The following is a 17,630-nucleotide window of genomic DNA, read 5'->3' on the forward strand; positions in this document are numbered from 1 at the left end:
ACAGAAGTAAAAGTGACTTGAGTTAAAAGTGCAGTCAGTGTGAAGCAGCACAGTGCTCATTCAGTAAATGCAGAGTTAAACAGATGTGTTTTTAATCTAGATTTAAAAGTGTTTACTGTTGAAGCACATCTGATCTCTTCTGGGGCCTATACCATGAAGCTGGTTTAGTTGGTTAGCCAGCTTTGTTTAGGATTAGTTTGTGCAAATCCTGGGTTTTGGGTACCATGAAAATAGTTTTTACCAACAAGGCCTGCACATTGGCTTGGTTTTGTCAACCTGAAACTAATCCTGTAACCCTGAGTTTGTTTAACCATTTTCATGGTACGGGCCCCAGGAAGCTGATTCCAGCTAGAGGTGGCATAATAACTAAATGCTGACGCACCTTGTTTTGAGTGAACCCTTGGTATCTCTAACTGACCGGATCCTAATGATCTGAGTAATCTGTTAGGTTTATATTCAGTTAGCATATCTGTCATGTATTTGGGTCCTAAGCCATGAAGTGATTTATAAACAAGTAACAATACTTTAAAGTAGAGCTGGGCATAGATTAATCTAGATTAATCTCATACAAAATAAAAGTAATTTTTGCATAACATATGAGTTTGTGCTGTGTGTAATTATTATGTATATATAAATACACACACATTCATGTATGTATTTAAGAAACATTTACATGTGTATATATATTTATTTATATTTTAATATATTCTAAATTATTTATAAATAAAAAAACGATATTTAAATAAAACATTTCTTAAATGTATGTATATGTATGTGTGTGTGTATAAATATACATAATATTTACACACATCACAAACTCATATATTATGCAAAAAATTACTTTTATTTTGTATGAGATTAATCTAGATTAATCTATGCCCAGCCCTACTTTAAAATCTATTCTAAATGTAACAGGAAGCCAGTGTAAGGACCTGAGGACTGGAGTTGTGCTCAGATTTTTTGGTTCTGGTCAGAATTCTGGCAGCAATATGAGCTGCAGCTGTCTAATGGTCTTTTTGGGGATCCCCGTAAGAAGTCCATTGCAGTAATCCACCCTGCTGGTGATGAAAGCATGAACAAGTTTCTCTAAGTCCTTTCTTGAGACAAAACATCTAATTCTGGCAATATTTCTGAGATGGTAGTAAGCTGATTTGCTTATTGCTTTCATGTGACTACTGAAATTAAGGTCAGACTCTAAAATTACACCAAGATTTCTGACTTTATTTTGTGTCTTTAGACCCCTAGAGTCAAGGTATGTGTTAACTTTGAGAGTTTCATCTTTATTTCCAAAAACAATGACTTCAGTTTTGTCTTTGTTTAACTGGAGGAAGTTTTGACGCATCCAACAGTTAATTTCATCAATGCATTTACATAGAGAGTCAATGGGGCTGTAGTCATTGGGTGACAGGGCTAAGTATATCTGGGTGTCATCTGCATAGCTGTGGTAAGCAATTTGGTTCTTTTTCATTATTTGACCAAGTGGGAGCATATACAAATTAAACAGAAGCGGTGCAAGAATTGAACCCTGCGGGACTCCACGTCATGGTTGTCCACTCAGATTTATGGTTACCTATGTTCACATAGTAACCTCTTCCTTGTAGGTATGTTTTAAACCATTTGAGGACCATCCCAGAGAGCCCTACCCAGTTTTTCAGTCTATGTAAGAGTATGGTGTGATCTACTGTGTCAAAGGCAGCACTAAGATCTAGTTGCACCAGCACTGATATTTTACCTGAATCAGAGTTTAAGCGAATATCATTTATTATCTTTATGAGCACTGTCTCTGTGCTGTGATGCTGACGGAAACCAGATTGAAAGTTGTCCAGATAGCCATTTGAGTTTAAGAATTTGTTCAGCTGATTAAAAACAACCTTTTCAATGATCTTGCCTATAAACGGAAGATTTGAGATAGGTCTGTAGTTGCTAAGTATGGTTTTGTCTAGGTTACTCTTTTTTAGGAGAGGCTTAACAACTGCTGTTTTTAATGACTCTGGAAAGGTGCCTGTGATCAGGGAAGTATTTACTATTTTTAACAGGTCAGTTTCTAAGCAGTTAAGTACCTTTTTGAGAAAAGATGTGGGGAGCGTGTCAAGGCTGCTAGTTGATGCTTTAAGATGTTGTACTGTTTCTTCCAAGGTTTTTATATCAATTATGTCAAAAAAATGGCTAATTTCTGAGGTTGTTGCAATGATATCTGACTGATCACAGTACAATATGAGGCCGTATTGATCGCCATTCTGATATTACTGATCTTCTCAGAGAAAAAGGTTGCAAACTCATTGCATTTGTTGTCAGAGAGCATTTGATTTGGGGGGTTTGTTAGTCTCTCTATAGTAGCAAAAAGAGTGCGAGTGTTGTTTATGTTTTTGTTTATAATGTTTGAAAAGAAGGTCTGTCTAGCTGTGCCTAGTTCTACATTGAAAGCACGAAGACTGTCCTTATAGATGCTATAATGTACTTCAAGTTTTGTTTTCCGCCACATACGTTCAGCTTTTCTGCATGTTCATTTTCATGTGCTGTACTGCTGTTGTGTTTCTCCAGGGTGCTTTACGTCTGCCAGTGATCACCCTGACCTTTACTGGAGCTATACCATCAATAGCATCTTTAACTTTTATGTTAAAGTTTTCAAGGAGAACATCAACAGAGTCTGCCGATATGTTTGGCAACATTGATATAGCATTCATAAATACCTCACTGGTTTTATTTATGAACCTTTTTTTGACATAGACAGATCTAGCATCAGTGGCAGGACAGATCAATAAATTCATCCTTGATTACAGTGGATGAAATGTTTAGACCCTTGCTAATGAGCAGATCAAGAGTGTGTCCCCAATTGTGTGTAGGACCTTGCACGTGCTGGGTCAGATCAAAAGTGTTTAAAACATTTAACAGTTCAATTGCAGCATTGTTTTCTGCATTGTCTATATGAATATTATTATTAGGATGTACTCACTTTTGTTGATAGCTATTTTGACAATGGCTGCATGTTATTTTCAGAGGACAATAAATCTATACCGCTATACAAGCGGCACATTGACTACTCTATATTATTTTTATTTAGATATCCTAAAATGGTTGCTGAAATGTAAGGGATGGTCATTTTTGTGAAATACTGTATGCCCTTAAGCCTAACATATTTACACTGAAAGGAAAATATTTTTTAGATTTTATAGGGATTGTAAATATAATGAAGACTGTAAAACTGAGTTGTAAAACTGGTGCAGCATCTCTTTGGGTCTTTAGCTTGAGTAAAAAAATTGTTATGTACAGGCCTTTTTATGTATTGCAAGTGACAATTTCTCACAAACAGCAGGTGATAGCTGGTTTATTGTTCTTTACATATGCATATTTTAACATCATTTAGAAAAACATCACTTCATAACTTTTTGCACATTGAAATAAAGTGTCACAATTTCACGTTACTAATATTTTTTTTAAAACGCTATTTTCAAATACAACACAGGTCTACCAAAATTTATATACACAAACTGTACATACAGCTAATTGTTAACATGAATTATTTTTGCACAGAATACAGAAATGTTTTATTAAAAATGTTTTGATTACTACTTTTGGATATGACATTAAGTTTGGGAATTAGAATGATGGTATACAGGTCTTTTGCTCCATGCATTAGAAATTAACAATACATGAAGAAATGAGGGAGAAACTAATAAATTGTTAAACAAAGGATTTTGTTTTTCTGTGTGTGGAAGTATGGCATAGAAAACTGAATAAGAGCATTAAAGTGTCTATCAATGTAAGCCTGGAGCAATAATTGGTTTAACAAATGCTTCATGACATTTACATTTTTAAAATCAACTCAATTTCCATAAATGATTTTATGAAAACCAGGGTTGGATCAGGAAAGTATGAGGGCTCGACTTGGAGCATGAGATTTCAAAGAGCGAAGGTAACGTCTTGCTTTCTCCGTCATGATTAGTTGGTCTTTCGTCCGTCCACATACAACAGCTTTCCAAGCTGGAGACATCTATCAGAAGAAAACAAAATTAGCTCTGTTCATCTGACCAAAAAAATGCTTTTTAGCAGCAAACACTCAACATTAGTTTGGTGTACACAGGGGTAAAATGTACCCCATGTGTACAATTGAAATATACTGCTGTATCTTTAATGTTGTGGGCCTATTTATCTGCTGGAGGTCCTGTACATCTTGATCAGATAAATGGCATCATGGATTCTATGAAATACCAACAGATAAAAAAATCAAAACTTGACTGTCCCTGTTAGAAATCATATAATGGGCCATGGTTTGATCTTCCTTCAGGGCAATGATCCAAAACAAACATCAAAACTAACACAAAAATTAGTCACTGAGCACAAAACAAAGCTTCTGCCATGACAATCCCAGTCCCCTGACCAGAACCCTAAAGAAAATGAGTGGGATGAACTGAAGAGAAAAAGCACCAACATGGAGCTGGAATCTGAAAGATCTGGAGAGATTCTGCATGAAGGAATGATCTCTAATCTCTTATCAGGTGTTCTCCAAACTCATCAGGCATTATAGGTGAAGACTCAGAGCTGTTCTCTTGGTAAAAGGAGGTTGCAAAAAGTATTGAATAAAAGGGGATGATTAATTGTGAGCAGTGTGTATTAAGAGAAAAATATTTGTCTCATAATGAGATTTTCCCCCTTTTAAAATTATTATTCTCCAATGAAAGGTTGGATTTTTGTAGATTTTTTAAATTAAAGATCAAAAGTATTAACGATGCAGATTTATTTTCACAGCCTTCTTTGGTCATATTTACAAAGAGTATAAATAATTTTGAGAACGACTACATATATATAAATATGTGTGTGTTTGTTTGTGTGTCGAGAATGTATCGATATTTAAGCTGTGAGTATCGATACAAAAGTCCCATTCAAATCCCCCGTGTTTACCCCCGTTACGTTTATGCATTTAGCATAGCAGATACGCATCTAGACATCAAACCACTCTGCTACGATCTCTCACTTCAAAATACGCGAAAAGCCATTGATGGCTTTGAGTTCTAATGTCTGTGCATTTGCGCACTAGGCAACTCGTCTATCGGTGTAACAGCATTGTCGCACTTTAACAGAAAAGACAAACTGGTGCGAGTAGCATGCAGAAATCAATGTCCGGGAGCGGAGCGTCTGTGTTTCCTTTTTGTAGCATGCAAGTCGCTTGTAACGGCACACCAGAAAACATGACAAAACTAAAGTAAGTTTCTAAATAATATCAATCGTATTCTGACTCGATCCTTACTGGCTCCCATAAATGTACATCAGATTTTTTTTGCAGAGCAGGGAAATGGAAGCAGAAAGTATAGATGATGAAGGAGGTAAAACAAACTATATGCTCAACCAGTCGTAACCATAGTCAAGTCTAGAGAATTGCATTATTGCTGAGAAAATCAACACATGTTTGTGTACTATTCTGTATTGTCAGACATGAAATCACTGTTCAGTTCACTACGTAAAGTTGGCATAAAACATATTAATAATGTTAAAGAAAAACTAGTGGGAGGCCTGCGCCCCAGTACAGCCCCACGTCAACGGGCCCGCCGGAAAACAAAGCAATGACACAGCATGCTATTTGTTGATTCTTTATTATTTATAATGTCCCATGCATCCAAGACACATGCCAAAATGACACAAGTTCTGTTCAAGAGGCATATCCGTTGGGACTGCCCTCTTATTAAACACAAGCTGTAGACTCTCTGTCAGTCAGAGACATATAATGTGTAATTGATGTTTGTAGTTTTCAGTTCAAATTAATTCAATCCAAGTAAATGGAGCACTCACAAGGTGTCACCAAAAACACTTTGTTCACTTCCAGAAAACGATGTTAGTGTACTGTATTATACCGCATCGAACCATATTGGCAGATCGACACACAACATACCGCGCGACGGGCACCGTGTATCGCACTGCACCAGATTTGTGTACCGCCACAGCCCTAATGGGTATCGCTTTCATTTTATCAATACAGCAGATCAATGGCAGGTCTTATTGATACTACTCTGTATAATTTGGAACAAAAAGACATGATGTGAAAAATCAAGTTATTTTATTACTGTTAAACTTTCCAGCAGTTTACAAGCAACAGATCTGAATCAGATTTAAAATAAAAAAGGGCCTTCAAAAAAAGAGAGATGGTCTCTAAACATTCTGCATTGTAGCGTATTGCCCCCCAAAACTTTCTCATTTACATATTTTCTGTTGTCAGTTTAGATTTATAACCATGTAGGGGTGGACGGTATGTATAACGTCATATCTGTGCCAAAAAGAACCGGGCACAAAATTGTTATTGCGAGAGCATAACAGATCTGCACGCTAGGAAACAAAAGATTGCAAACTTCTTTTAAACCCTCGCGCTCGCATGCCATATCATATGCTCGCAATTCAAGCCCTCGCACACGGAGATGTGTCTCAGAGCCCGCGCCAAATCATCCCCACAATCTCGTGCTGCATTCTCTCTTAGCTGCTACTTTTGCTTGCGTGAAAACATTTATTTTTGGCAGTCGTGGGGCAGAACTTCTTATTTTACACGTAATCTCAAATGTCATTGGTTACTACCCTATTAACCGGGAAGCCGGTTGTGATTGAACAGTCGTGCGGCCGCCATTTTGAGGTGAAAGTGTCAACTGGACAACAGCAGAGATACACAGACTAAGTTTACATGCAGCCAATAACCTGTTCAAAACCGGAATATTAGTAATAACACGCGCATGGCCAACGTAAACACCGGCAAAAACACGAATATGCTCATATTCCGGTTTTTAAAAACCCGAAAATTATCCCTAGGTTACCCCTTTTCTAACCCGAAATTTTGGTCATGTAAACACGTATCAGCATATCCCCATTAAAAGGAACATTTATTTGTGTTCTGTGCATGTTCTATTCGCGAGTAATCTTGGTCTTTTGAGTAGAGGAACTTCTTGTATGCGCCTGAAAACCTGAATATTGACAGCATGTAAACATAGTCACAGAATGACAACAGACCTGCCAACCTTGGAAAAATGTTTTGAGTAGCAACTTACCGCAGCGGCGTGGCGTGAGGTCAGGCACATTTGCTGATCAGTAGTGATTGAGTTCACATGATCACTTATCACTTATTACTAAGCACATAGTTCCCACTCACCACCATATCTAGTCTTTCAAAATACAAGTAAGCTATGAGGAACTCTTTTATAAGAAGGCAATCCCCCAAAAGATGCCTATTAAACAAAAACGCCTATGGCATCCGTCTTAAATACATGGGACATTATAAACAACAAAATGCATGCTATATCCTTGCTTTCTTTTCCAGCAGGCACGTTGACATGAAGCTCTAATGGGGCACAGCAGGCCTACCACTACTTTTTCTTTAACATACCTAATACGAACAGTATTAATATGTTTTAAGGCATAAATGGCATGTTAGCAGATTTACATTCTACAGTACTGATGATAATGAGTCTTACAAAAATTTACAATAACACTACTTAGCTGCTACTACAATAAAAAACATGTGTGCATGATCGTTTTGTGTATATTATCTGCATAGTGTTTAAACCTGCTGAAAAACAGCACAGACCAGCATAATTCCCATGCTGGTTTAGCTGGTGGTCACAAGCATACAGCACCAAAACACAACATCTGCTTGTCTTGGTGGTGCTGGTATGCCGATGACCACCAGATAAACCAGCACCAAACCATCATGAGAATTAAACTGGTCTATGCTGATGGTCACCAGCAAACCAGCACAACATATGCTGGTTTTGCTGGTATACTGTTTTTTTTTCAGCAGTGATGCCAACTGTTTATGTAGTGTCCTAAAGTAGATCTAGTGAACTAAACAGTAATTTCATATCCGACAATACAGAACAGCACACAAACATGTGTTGATTCCCTCAGCAACAACGCAAACCTCTATACTTGGTTTTGACTGGCTAAGCATATAGTTAGCTTTTCCCTCCCTCCTCATCTACACTTTCTGCCCCCATCTCCCTGCTCTGCACAAAAGAAATCTGATGTACATCGACAGGAGCCAGCAACAATCGGGCAAGAACAAGATTGACATTATTTAGAAACGTACTTTTGTTTTGTCATGTTTTCTCGCCTGCATGCCGTCACATGCTCTTCTGAGTGAGCAGCGACTGAGTGCTACAAAAAGTAAACACAGACGCTCCTAGCGTTAAAACTAGCGCTATGATTGGTCGACGTCGTCTTTTCGCAACAGGTTGCTGCCCAATGCGGTTACACCCATAGACGAGTTGCCTAGTGCGCAAATGCACAGACAGTTGAACTCAAAGCCATTTTTTTCACGTATTTTGAAGTGACAAATCGTAGCAGCGTAGTTTGGTGTCTAAATGCGTATCTGTTACGCAAAATGCGTAAAGGTTGGCAGGTCTGTGACAACGAAAGAGAAGTTATGGTGGAATTAAAGAAGGCAGTGTTCAGCAACCCACTGCAAAAACTATTAGTGTGACAAGTACAAATCTTGCCTTTCTTTGTCTTATGCCATTTTAACATTTCTTTAGTGTAGTAACTTAAAGGGTGTGTTGCAGGTTAACCACCACTGTCAATTAATGGGTACATAAATCACTCAAGATATGTGTATCATTTTTAAAATGTCTCAAAAATGGTCTTAAAGACCACTTTTTTTACGTTTTTGGTATTAACGGTTTTTTTAACGCAATTCTGCGATGACGTCACGTTGGGGAGAAGTGGAGAAAGACTCAGCCAGAGCCATAGAGATAGATGAGACATTTATTGCTGTTTAATACTTATGTATATAATTTGGAAATCATATACATCGTAGGAAATATATAATGTGTTATACTGCAAAGTTACCTTGCTAATTATTATTTATGATATATGTGGAGATAAATAAAACTTCGCAAATCTGCTGATTTGATCCATTCATGTCCTGACCACCAGGCTAAAGATTTTTAAACATCCTTAATCCACACTTACTAGTCTATCAAATAATATCTCAAATATATTGTTTTGTGAAATAAAAGGATGCTTTGTTATATTGTTTATGCGATTATAACGAATCACACGATCATTTTATACGCAGCAGCAGTCAGCAGCTGCAGCATACTCGGATCCGACCGCATACATACTGTAATAAACAGGCGTTCGGCGGCTTTTTACATCACGACAGACTATGCCATTTGAGGAGGAACCGCTCATTGATCACCGTATTTTTATAAATCCGGTACATGTTTGGACCTGCCGAACAGGTTGAGCACTTTTATATACTTTGTTGAGCAGAAAGGCTGCTCAGTTTGACCAGCGGGCTGCGGGAACCGGCGCACATCACGCCGCCAGACGGTGTTGCTAATATAACTCGAAATGTATAGTTATTATCAGATCGGCCCACCGGGAAATAATACAGTTTCTGTAGAAACCTACTGGCTGTAAGAAAGTGAGTGCGTTTGGGTCGCTGGTCCCCGCGAACAGACGTGACGTGCTTCACTCACCTTCCAGGATTAGAGACATGCTGCCAAAACCGTTTGTGCTGAAGATCGCATAAAGTTACACCCATTTCAGGCAGGATCATGGACCCCCTCAAGCCAGCATGCACGAGTATGTTAATTGTTTGTTTACTTTCTACACGAAGATGTGCTAACCTTATGCTATCTGGCTGTCTGCCTATCTCTCTATACTAGCCTATCCATCTGTCTGTCTGTCTATCTATCTATGTATCTATAATCTGCGCTATCAGAACTGTACTTTACCCGTCTCTCAATGCTCTCAAGGCGGCTTTGGTCAATTCTCTCCCCAGCGTGACGTCATACAATGCGTTGTGGGGGAAAGGAGAATCATTGCAAACCACTGTACTTTTTCATACTTTTTCGGGTTTTGTGATACCCAACAACATAAAATACAATGGATAACAGTTTAAATGTTTATTATCAACAAGCAAATTGCACAAATTCGTTGAAAATTTAACCTGCAAAACGCCCTTTAAATGCGGAGTGTACAATGTTTGAAAAACGCTTTGGAAAAGGAGACGGGCTGACTACCAAAACACACTTATAGCCAATCAGCAGTAAGGAGCGTGTCTACTAACCGACATCCTTGCCAGGTTGCGTATGTGTGGGGCGGGTCTTTTAAAAGAAGGTCCAGATTCTATTGGGGTAGGGGCGTGTTTGTTTAGGGATTTCAAATATCAACATTGGCTTTCAAACATTGTGCACTCCGCCTTTAATTCCTTTTAGGAACTGCAAGTTCGATAGAAACCATAATAATGATTTATATGAACATGACACTAAGTTACAATGAGCTTATTAAATGTAATTGCTGAATTCATTTATTTCATTGATGACTTATTTTTGTATGTAACGTTATCTGTAACTCCTGGGAAATGGTCTAATGTTATAACATTAGATGAATTTTTTACTGTTAGCAGACAAATCAGAATAGAAAATAGCAACAGATCATTTTTCACATTAAAGCTATGGTCTACGACTTCAATGATTGTTCATTATTAATAACCTTGTTTAGATGCTGGTTATGGTTCTACAGTAAAATCGTAACAATATGAAGAAAAAGAAAAAAAATCCATTCACTCTGTTGGGTGTACAGCTGCAGAGAAGCTGTCCGGCCGGACAACTGCTCCCATCCAATCCCACTTGAAACTCCACCTGGCCCTCGCGTCTCCACCGCACCACACCCCGCCCCCCTCCTGCGACATTAAATTTCACGGGCAAGCAGCTAAAAGTCTATGGTAGCTAGCAAAGTAGCATCAGCTCAGCAATGGAGAAAAAAATAGGGATGTCCCGATTCGATCATGTGATCGGAAATCGTCCCCGATAAGTGGTTTCAGACTCGATCAGAATTGGACGTTACCTTCCGATCAGGACTCGGACACACATGCAGGGTTTCAATTGGGCCAGGACCGTCCGGGGCTAAACCCTGGTACACATACTAAAGGTCTTGCTCTGCTCCGTGCCAGTGTAATATAATGCAATAGTGCAATTTAATATAACTAGTAATAATAGTATAACTCCACTAGGTCTGAAATATATATTGTATGTTTTAATACCCTTTGACACACCACGAACATGATGATTTTATAGAACATGACGCATTCATGTGTCTGTCACAGGGTTCTTGCAGGTTTCAGCAAGTTAAATTTAAGCCCTTTTAAAGACCTTTTAAGACCATTATGAGTAAAATTTAAGACCAACACGACACATTACTAGAAGCATTCGAATGATATCAGAAAATCTCAAAACATTCTATTTTTATTGATTTAGTTATAGAAAAATATAAAATAAACACAGTATTAAAACAGATAATCAAAAGACATGGAAATACATTATGCTTAACCCTATTAGACCACGAGTGTTGGCGCCGACAAATTCTACCTATATCCCTTTAGGAAGAGACTTCTGACAATGGAAGCCCAAAAAGCTTGTGATTCATAGAGACTTCAGTTAGTTCCTGGAAGCTCATAGTGAGCCATTGAAATACATTGAGTTTAAGGGAAAAGAGCTGTGATTTTTCTTAATTAATAGTCAAGAAATGCATTGATTTGCAAATTTGTATATATCACAGTAATATGTGTAACGTTAAGTAGTATTTTTTATAAAATTCTATCAACAATGTTTTTTAACAAATAAAATCCACTAATATGAGATCAGTTAGAGATCAGAGTCAAAAACACTCCACCCATACGTTTTATGCATAAATACGCACTATATACCGCCATCACGCTTAATAGCCCAATAACGGATATATTAAGAAAATGAAATTTACCATTAAAAGGCTGTTCGTGGTTTGTTGTGTGTTGCTAACGTTATCCACGAAGACCGTTTCTCAATCCGAAGGCTGCAGCCTCTGAAGGGTCGCATTTCTATCCTGCATACGTCAAAGACTGGATCTTATTTTCAGAATATAAACTTTTACATTAACTTTAAAATATTGATTATTATTCTTAGTTAATCGTAAATTGTTGTAATATGTTTATGACTTGCGAATGTAATGCTCAGTTAAGGTAAATAAACTAGGTTTGATGACCAGCAGCCTGTCTATGCGAACTCCGGAGGCTGCAGCCTTCGGATTGAGAAACAGCCTAAAGCAGTGGTTCTCAAACTTTATCAGCGTGCGGCCCCCCTTGTGTACGGCACATTCCTTCGCGGCTGCTCCAAAGAAAATTTATGGCAAAAAACTGTTCTAAAACTCAATTTTAATTAAACAAAACATATTGAATTATACAAACTAAGTAGTGCTGTTGGTTAGTATACTTATTTTTTTTAGGTTTAATTGCACAGAATTCATGATAAATTCATTTATTTTATAAAATGTCATAAAACTGGGGCCCCCCTGGCACCATCTCGCGGCCCCCAGTTTGAGAACCACTGGCCTTAAGGGCTCGGATTCTACCGCTATTCATTTAACCGTAACTCCTGAAGCATTTGCGCAATAAAAAAAGTTTGAATTGTTTCTAAAAGAAGACAATTGCGCTTTTTGGAAATATATGGTTTATAACGGTGCTTTCTTGCTTTCCGTCCGCCAATCGCTGCTGTTTGTGAAGAGCTGAAGGGAAAGCGCGTTACGTTCGAGTGCATTGCAGCAGAGAGCAATATTAAAGTCTAAAATATAAACCTGTGTAACACTAAAGTTGACTCGCTGTTTGTGGCTCGTGATTTGACAGCCCGACTGTTTAAGTTGATTTTCAATAAAGCAGTGTTGATTTTTTCGCTTCTGGGTACTCTATGTTTCTGAATCAGGCAAATGCTCAGGTAAGCCACGGGCTAACTTAGTTGGTTAAATTACCCCGAAAAAGAAATTAAATGTAAGGATTGTTTCTCGCAAACCCACAGTATACAGTCAGATCACAACACCTTAAATATAGCTTATCTGCGTGGATTACGACAAAGTGCGGAAGGTTTCTTTTTAGAGACCCACTCATCATCAGTGATGGGAGTAACGCGTTACTGTAACTCCACTACTTTTAGCAGTAACGAGCATGTAACGAAGTATTTTTTTAAATCAAGTAACGCAATTACAATTACTGACATTTAAATGAGTTCGTTACTCGCGTTACTCTATTTTGTAAAAAATAGACAAGACATATCTGACGTCGCAGGACCGTAGTTGGCGGTGCAATGATTAATTACACTTCATCATAGCTGACAGTGCATATAGAATGAACATGAAAAATCTGAACGGGACAAAACAATCCACTCGCTCTGTGTCCGTCCGACAAAACAATCCACGTAGCCTACTCCGTTTTCTGATTAAATATCTTCCTTTAATCCTGTGTATCATTTAAATCCAACAGAAAACAAACAATATATGACCAAAGAGCGCAGTCCCTGCGGCAAGCTTCACAAGCTGTGTTCCAATTCAAGGGCTGCACCCTACTAAGCATGCGATAAAAGGTGAGCACTCGGCCTTTCAAGGCGCTCAGAAGTTCGCGAAGAGAACTGAAATGAGACAGTCTAACCTTCGGAGGACCCATAATTTGCCTCATCTGCTGCACGCGCATCAGAATCAAGTTTTTTGTTTACAGTCTTGCTTTAATGGGCATTAACTCTTTCCTTCCCATTGACAAGTTATCTTGTCAACTCAGAGAAAACTGCAAAAGACAAGTTATTACAACAATCCATATTTTCTGCAATTATCCACTATGTGGCTCTCTCACCTAACACCCAAAAATAAGGGAAATTTTCTGGCGCCCACCACAAGCAGTCCCACCACCCCAACCAAGCTCCAGTATCCCTTACTACATTTTATATATATATATGAAGACCATTTATTTATAAGGCTTATTTGCATATTTTCTGTTTATTTAACATTGCTTGTTTTTACATTTTATTTTAATTCCACACATTCTTTTCATTTCATATTAGTTTTCTTTTACAGCTTTTTTTTTCATTTCACATAACTTTTCTTTACTCTTTAGTGAGTTGTTGTACAAATTTGTTGCACTTTGTATTCTTTAAGATTGTTTTGGAGGGAGTGTATTTGTGGGATGGGCCAGAGTGGTTAATTTTAATGAGAGTGGAGCGCAAACCGTTCTGTTGTCTAACGTCATCCTATTCCTTCCCCTGTGTGAGATACCTGCATTTGGCAGGTTGGCGGGTGTTAATGTCAAACCCTGCATACAGTATATGGTAAAAACGCATGGAGCAGTGAGTGAGGTAAAGAAAAGCCTCCTAAATGAAAACTATGTAACACTAAAGTATAACTATAATCCAAACAGTGATAACATTAACATGTTTCGGAAATACCGTTTGTACTCTTTCATGCATCAGTCTGCGTCAGTATAGGTGAATGGAATGCGATTCTAAATTGCCGCTCACTACATGGAATAGGCTGAGAGAGACGTTCCCTCCGCTGAAAAATTTGACGTTTTTAACTCTTTCCTGCCATTGACGAGATATCTCGTCAATCAAGAGAAAACGCTTCATCGCCAATGGCGAGCATTTCCGTCTTTCCACAATACCGCTATTATCCACTAGGTGGCGCCCTTCCGCAACTCCTAAACCCGGAAGTATTGCCCTCTGGCAAGCTGCTGCATGTCCGTGTCTGTTTTAAAGATCGCTCTGAATGGGATCTCTATAAAAAGTCCGTCACAAAAATGGAATTATCTCTGCTTTTTGCTCAAAATGTGGTGTTTTTGCAGAAACCTAACCATATTCAAAAGCTGATTACAAAAGAACTACTGAAGGTAGGATGAAAAGTTTTTTTTTTGTTCGAAAGCAGAGGGTCTGTTCTTACATTTGGTATATTGTATGTTTATATATTTGAAGAAGAACATTTTATAGAAGGCATTAAACTTTTGTGAAAATCATGAAAAACGCTGGCGCTGGCTGGCAACTTTTTAAAAAAACGCTGGCGGTGAAAGAGTTAACAGTGCACTTCGTTATAGTCAGACTCCGTTGACTCCAATGGAAGTTTTTTTTTAAAGCAATGATGGATCGTGGAGCCTTCTCAGTAGCCGGGGAGTTACTGTCAGCTCTATAGACAATTTCATCTGGCGCACTTGCGGTGAAGCGATAATCATCTGGTCCAAACTTCACTTCCGGTTTCAGTTTGTTTAATGGTCTGACTAGTTGCTAAAATCCTTAAACAAATAACTCATCGAAAATAACAAATGTTTTAAGTTCCTATTAGGGCTGCACGATTAATCGAAAAAAGAATCACGATCTCGATTTATACATAAACGCGATCTTCTTCCTAAATGACAGGGATTCACTTGCAAATACAGTATTTCCCTGTATCCAGATGCTGCATTCACGTGATCACGTATTTACATTACAATCAAAGATGCTATAATATCAGTCAAACTTGCTAACACACACTCATACAGGGTAAAACCAACCCCTATTCATTCACCAATCAGACCTGATCGTTTCTCTCCTCTCTCATCTCATTTGTGGCGTTACGCTGTCATTCACGTGACGTATAACAAGGCGGCAGACCTAAACACAGTCGTTTACTTGATGGATTTGGAGTGGCAACTTTTAATAGACGAGCGCCATTGTGGAAAATCCTGGTGGTGACGGAAAAAGCGACAATTCAACAACATTGGTTCCGAAAGAAGGCAAGGAAATTGTTACCTCTGGACGTTTCTAAATCGGAAGGCTGCAGCCTCCGGAAGTCGCATCTGCAGGCTGCATACGTCACTAAGCCTAACGGAGGATTACATTCGCAAATCATAAACATACTACAACAATTTATATTTAACTTAAAATATTAGTCATCTTTATAACGTTAATTGTTAATATTCTGAAATTATGATGTGCAGCTTAGAAATGCGACCTCCAGAGGCTGCAGCCTTCAGATGAGAAACGGCCTCTGTGTCACCGCCATTAGAAAGGGTTTTTAGCACGAGGGGAACATTATAACATGTCTGCGTTTCTCTCTGATGCCTCAAAATGTTGATTGTTTAGTCTTTAAAAGGTTTACTGTTTTTAAAGTTTTAAGGTTGGCCAGTTTGATGTTAAATAGTACAAAAAGCACAGGTGCTATTTAACAGCTAACAAATTTTAAATAACTCTGAATTTTAAGGGGTCTAAAATAAGGAAGAGAGACTTTTAAGGCACGTTATTTTAACTGAAAGTCCTGTAGCATTTTTTTTAAAGTTATGGCATAATAAATGTTTTTGTACAAAAAAGAGAGAATCGGGATCTCAATTCCCATGGAGAAAAATCATGATTCACATTTTAGCATGAATCGTGCAGCCCTAGTTCCTATGTAATCTGTGTGTTGTTTATTTTGCTTGTTATGTGTATTATTTCTCATTAAATTAGTATATTTAGGGGATGTTAGTAGAAAACAGGTCAGCTTAGGATAGGCTGAGGATAATGTAAGCAACATGTAAGCAGGGGTTTTGAGAAATAATAATAAAATAAGCCTACACAAAATATGTTACACTTTAAAAACATGTGCTTTCTGCTGCTTTTATTTATGATTTTAAATACACATATAAAAAATACGGTAACACTTTACAATAAGGTTCATTAGTTAACATTAGTTAATGTATTAACTAACTTGAACAAACCATGAGCAATACATGTTTTACAGTATTTATTCATCTTTGTTAATGTTAGTTAATAAAAATGTAAGCTTTAATTGTTTGTTCATGTTAGTTCAGAGTCCATTAACTAATGTTAACAAGATTTTAATAAAGTATTAGTAATTGTTGAAATTAACATTAACAAAAATTAATAAATGTTAGTTCATGTTAACTAATGTAGCTAACTAATGTTAACTAATGAACCTTTTTGTAAAGTGTTACCAAAAATACACCATTTACTGTTTCGAATGTTGTTTTACTTTGATCTGTATGACCATAAATTTAAGGTAATTTAAGGTGCAAGGTCATCACGCGTATGCGGTTTACCGGCGCGTATACACGGACGCAGCGCAGGGCTGCGAGAAAAGACATGATTAAACTTTCGATATAACATATTACGAGTTTTTTGGACATTCATTTGTAATCACTGTACTCATATAATCAACTTATCAGGCCATTAGTTATTCAGAATATAGGCTATAAACACTCACAAAGTTTCACATTAAATGATAAGATATTTGTCCAAAAACAAAAGGCTAAATACTGAATACTACTTATATGGGACTGCAAGACATTAACAAGTGAATCTGTTTAGAAGGAAACTTACATTATTCCTGTGGGAAGAGAAGGACATTGGTAATAAAAACTTGAGGCAGACGGTCATCTGTTTTCAGACGAAACAACAAGGTTGGGGTACCCGCGGGTGAAACGCATAATATTACGGGTGTAATAATATTAACGTGTCATTTGCGTTGTAGATGCATGTCGGGACTTAATAGGCAAGGGTGAAGACAACCATGACAAAAAATGATTCATACGTGATGACGGTCATGATTTAAGATCCAAGTTTGCATTAGTTTTATGAAAAAAAAAAAGCAATTTTTTGTATCTTGAGACCACTAGGTGGCGCTGTGCCCAAACAATAGATGGTGCTTCATAACAATACGCAATTGCGTTTCTGAAATACTTGAACTTAAAGGAAAAATTCAAAATGGCAGACCAAAAAACATTTGGTATCGTTTGAATCGGCATGCCTCACGAAATCTAACAAGACCGGTCTCATAATTTTACATTCAAGTTTGCAGTAGTTATTGGCAAAAATAGACATTTTTTATAACTCATG

General features: G+C 37.6%; 1 protein-coding gene across 1 annotated transcript in view; it reads right to left on the reverse strand.

Annotated features, from left to right (window-relative positions):
• Positions 1–3,309: 3,309 nt before the first annotated feature.
• The window catches only part of mybl2b (v-myb avian myeloblastosis viral oncogene homolog-like 2b), a 77,509-nt gene continuing 63,188 nt past the window's right edge, over positions 3,310–17,630 (reverse strand). Inside the window, exon 14 of the mRNA XM_055184019.2 lies at positions 3,310–3,991. Within this exon, the coding sequence (XP_055039994.2) occupies positions 3,863–3,991 (129 nt within the window). The 3' untranslated portion in view covers positions 3,310–3,862. The remainder of the gene's footprint in view (positions 3,992–17,630) is intronic.

The sequence above is a fragment of the Misgurnus anguillicaudatus genome, chromosome 14, assembly GCF_027580225.2.
Source record: "Misgurnus anguillicaudatus chromosome 14, ASM2758022v2, whole genome shotgun sequence".
NCBI lineage: Eukaryota > Metazoa > Chordata > Actinopteri > Cypriniformes > Cobitidae > Misgurnus > Misgurnus anguillicaudatus.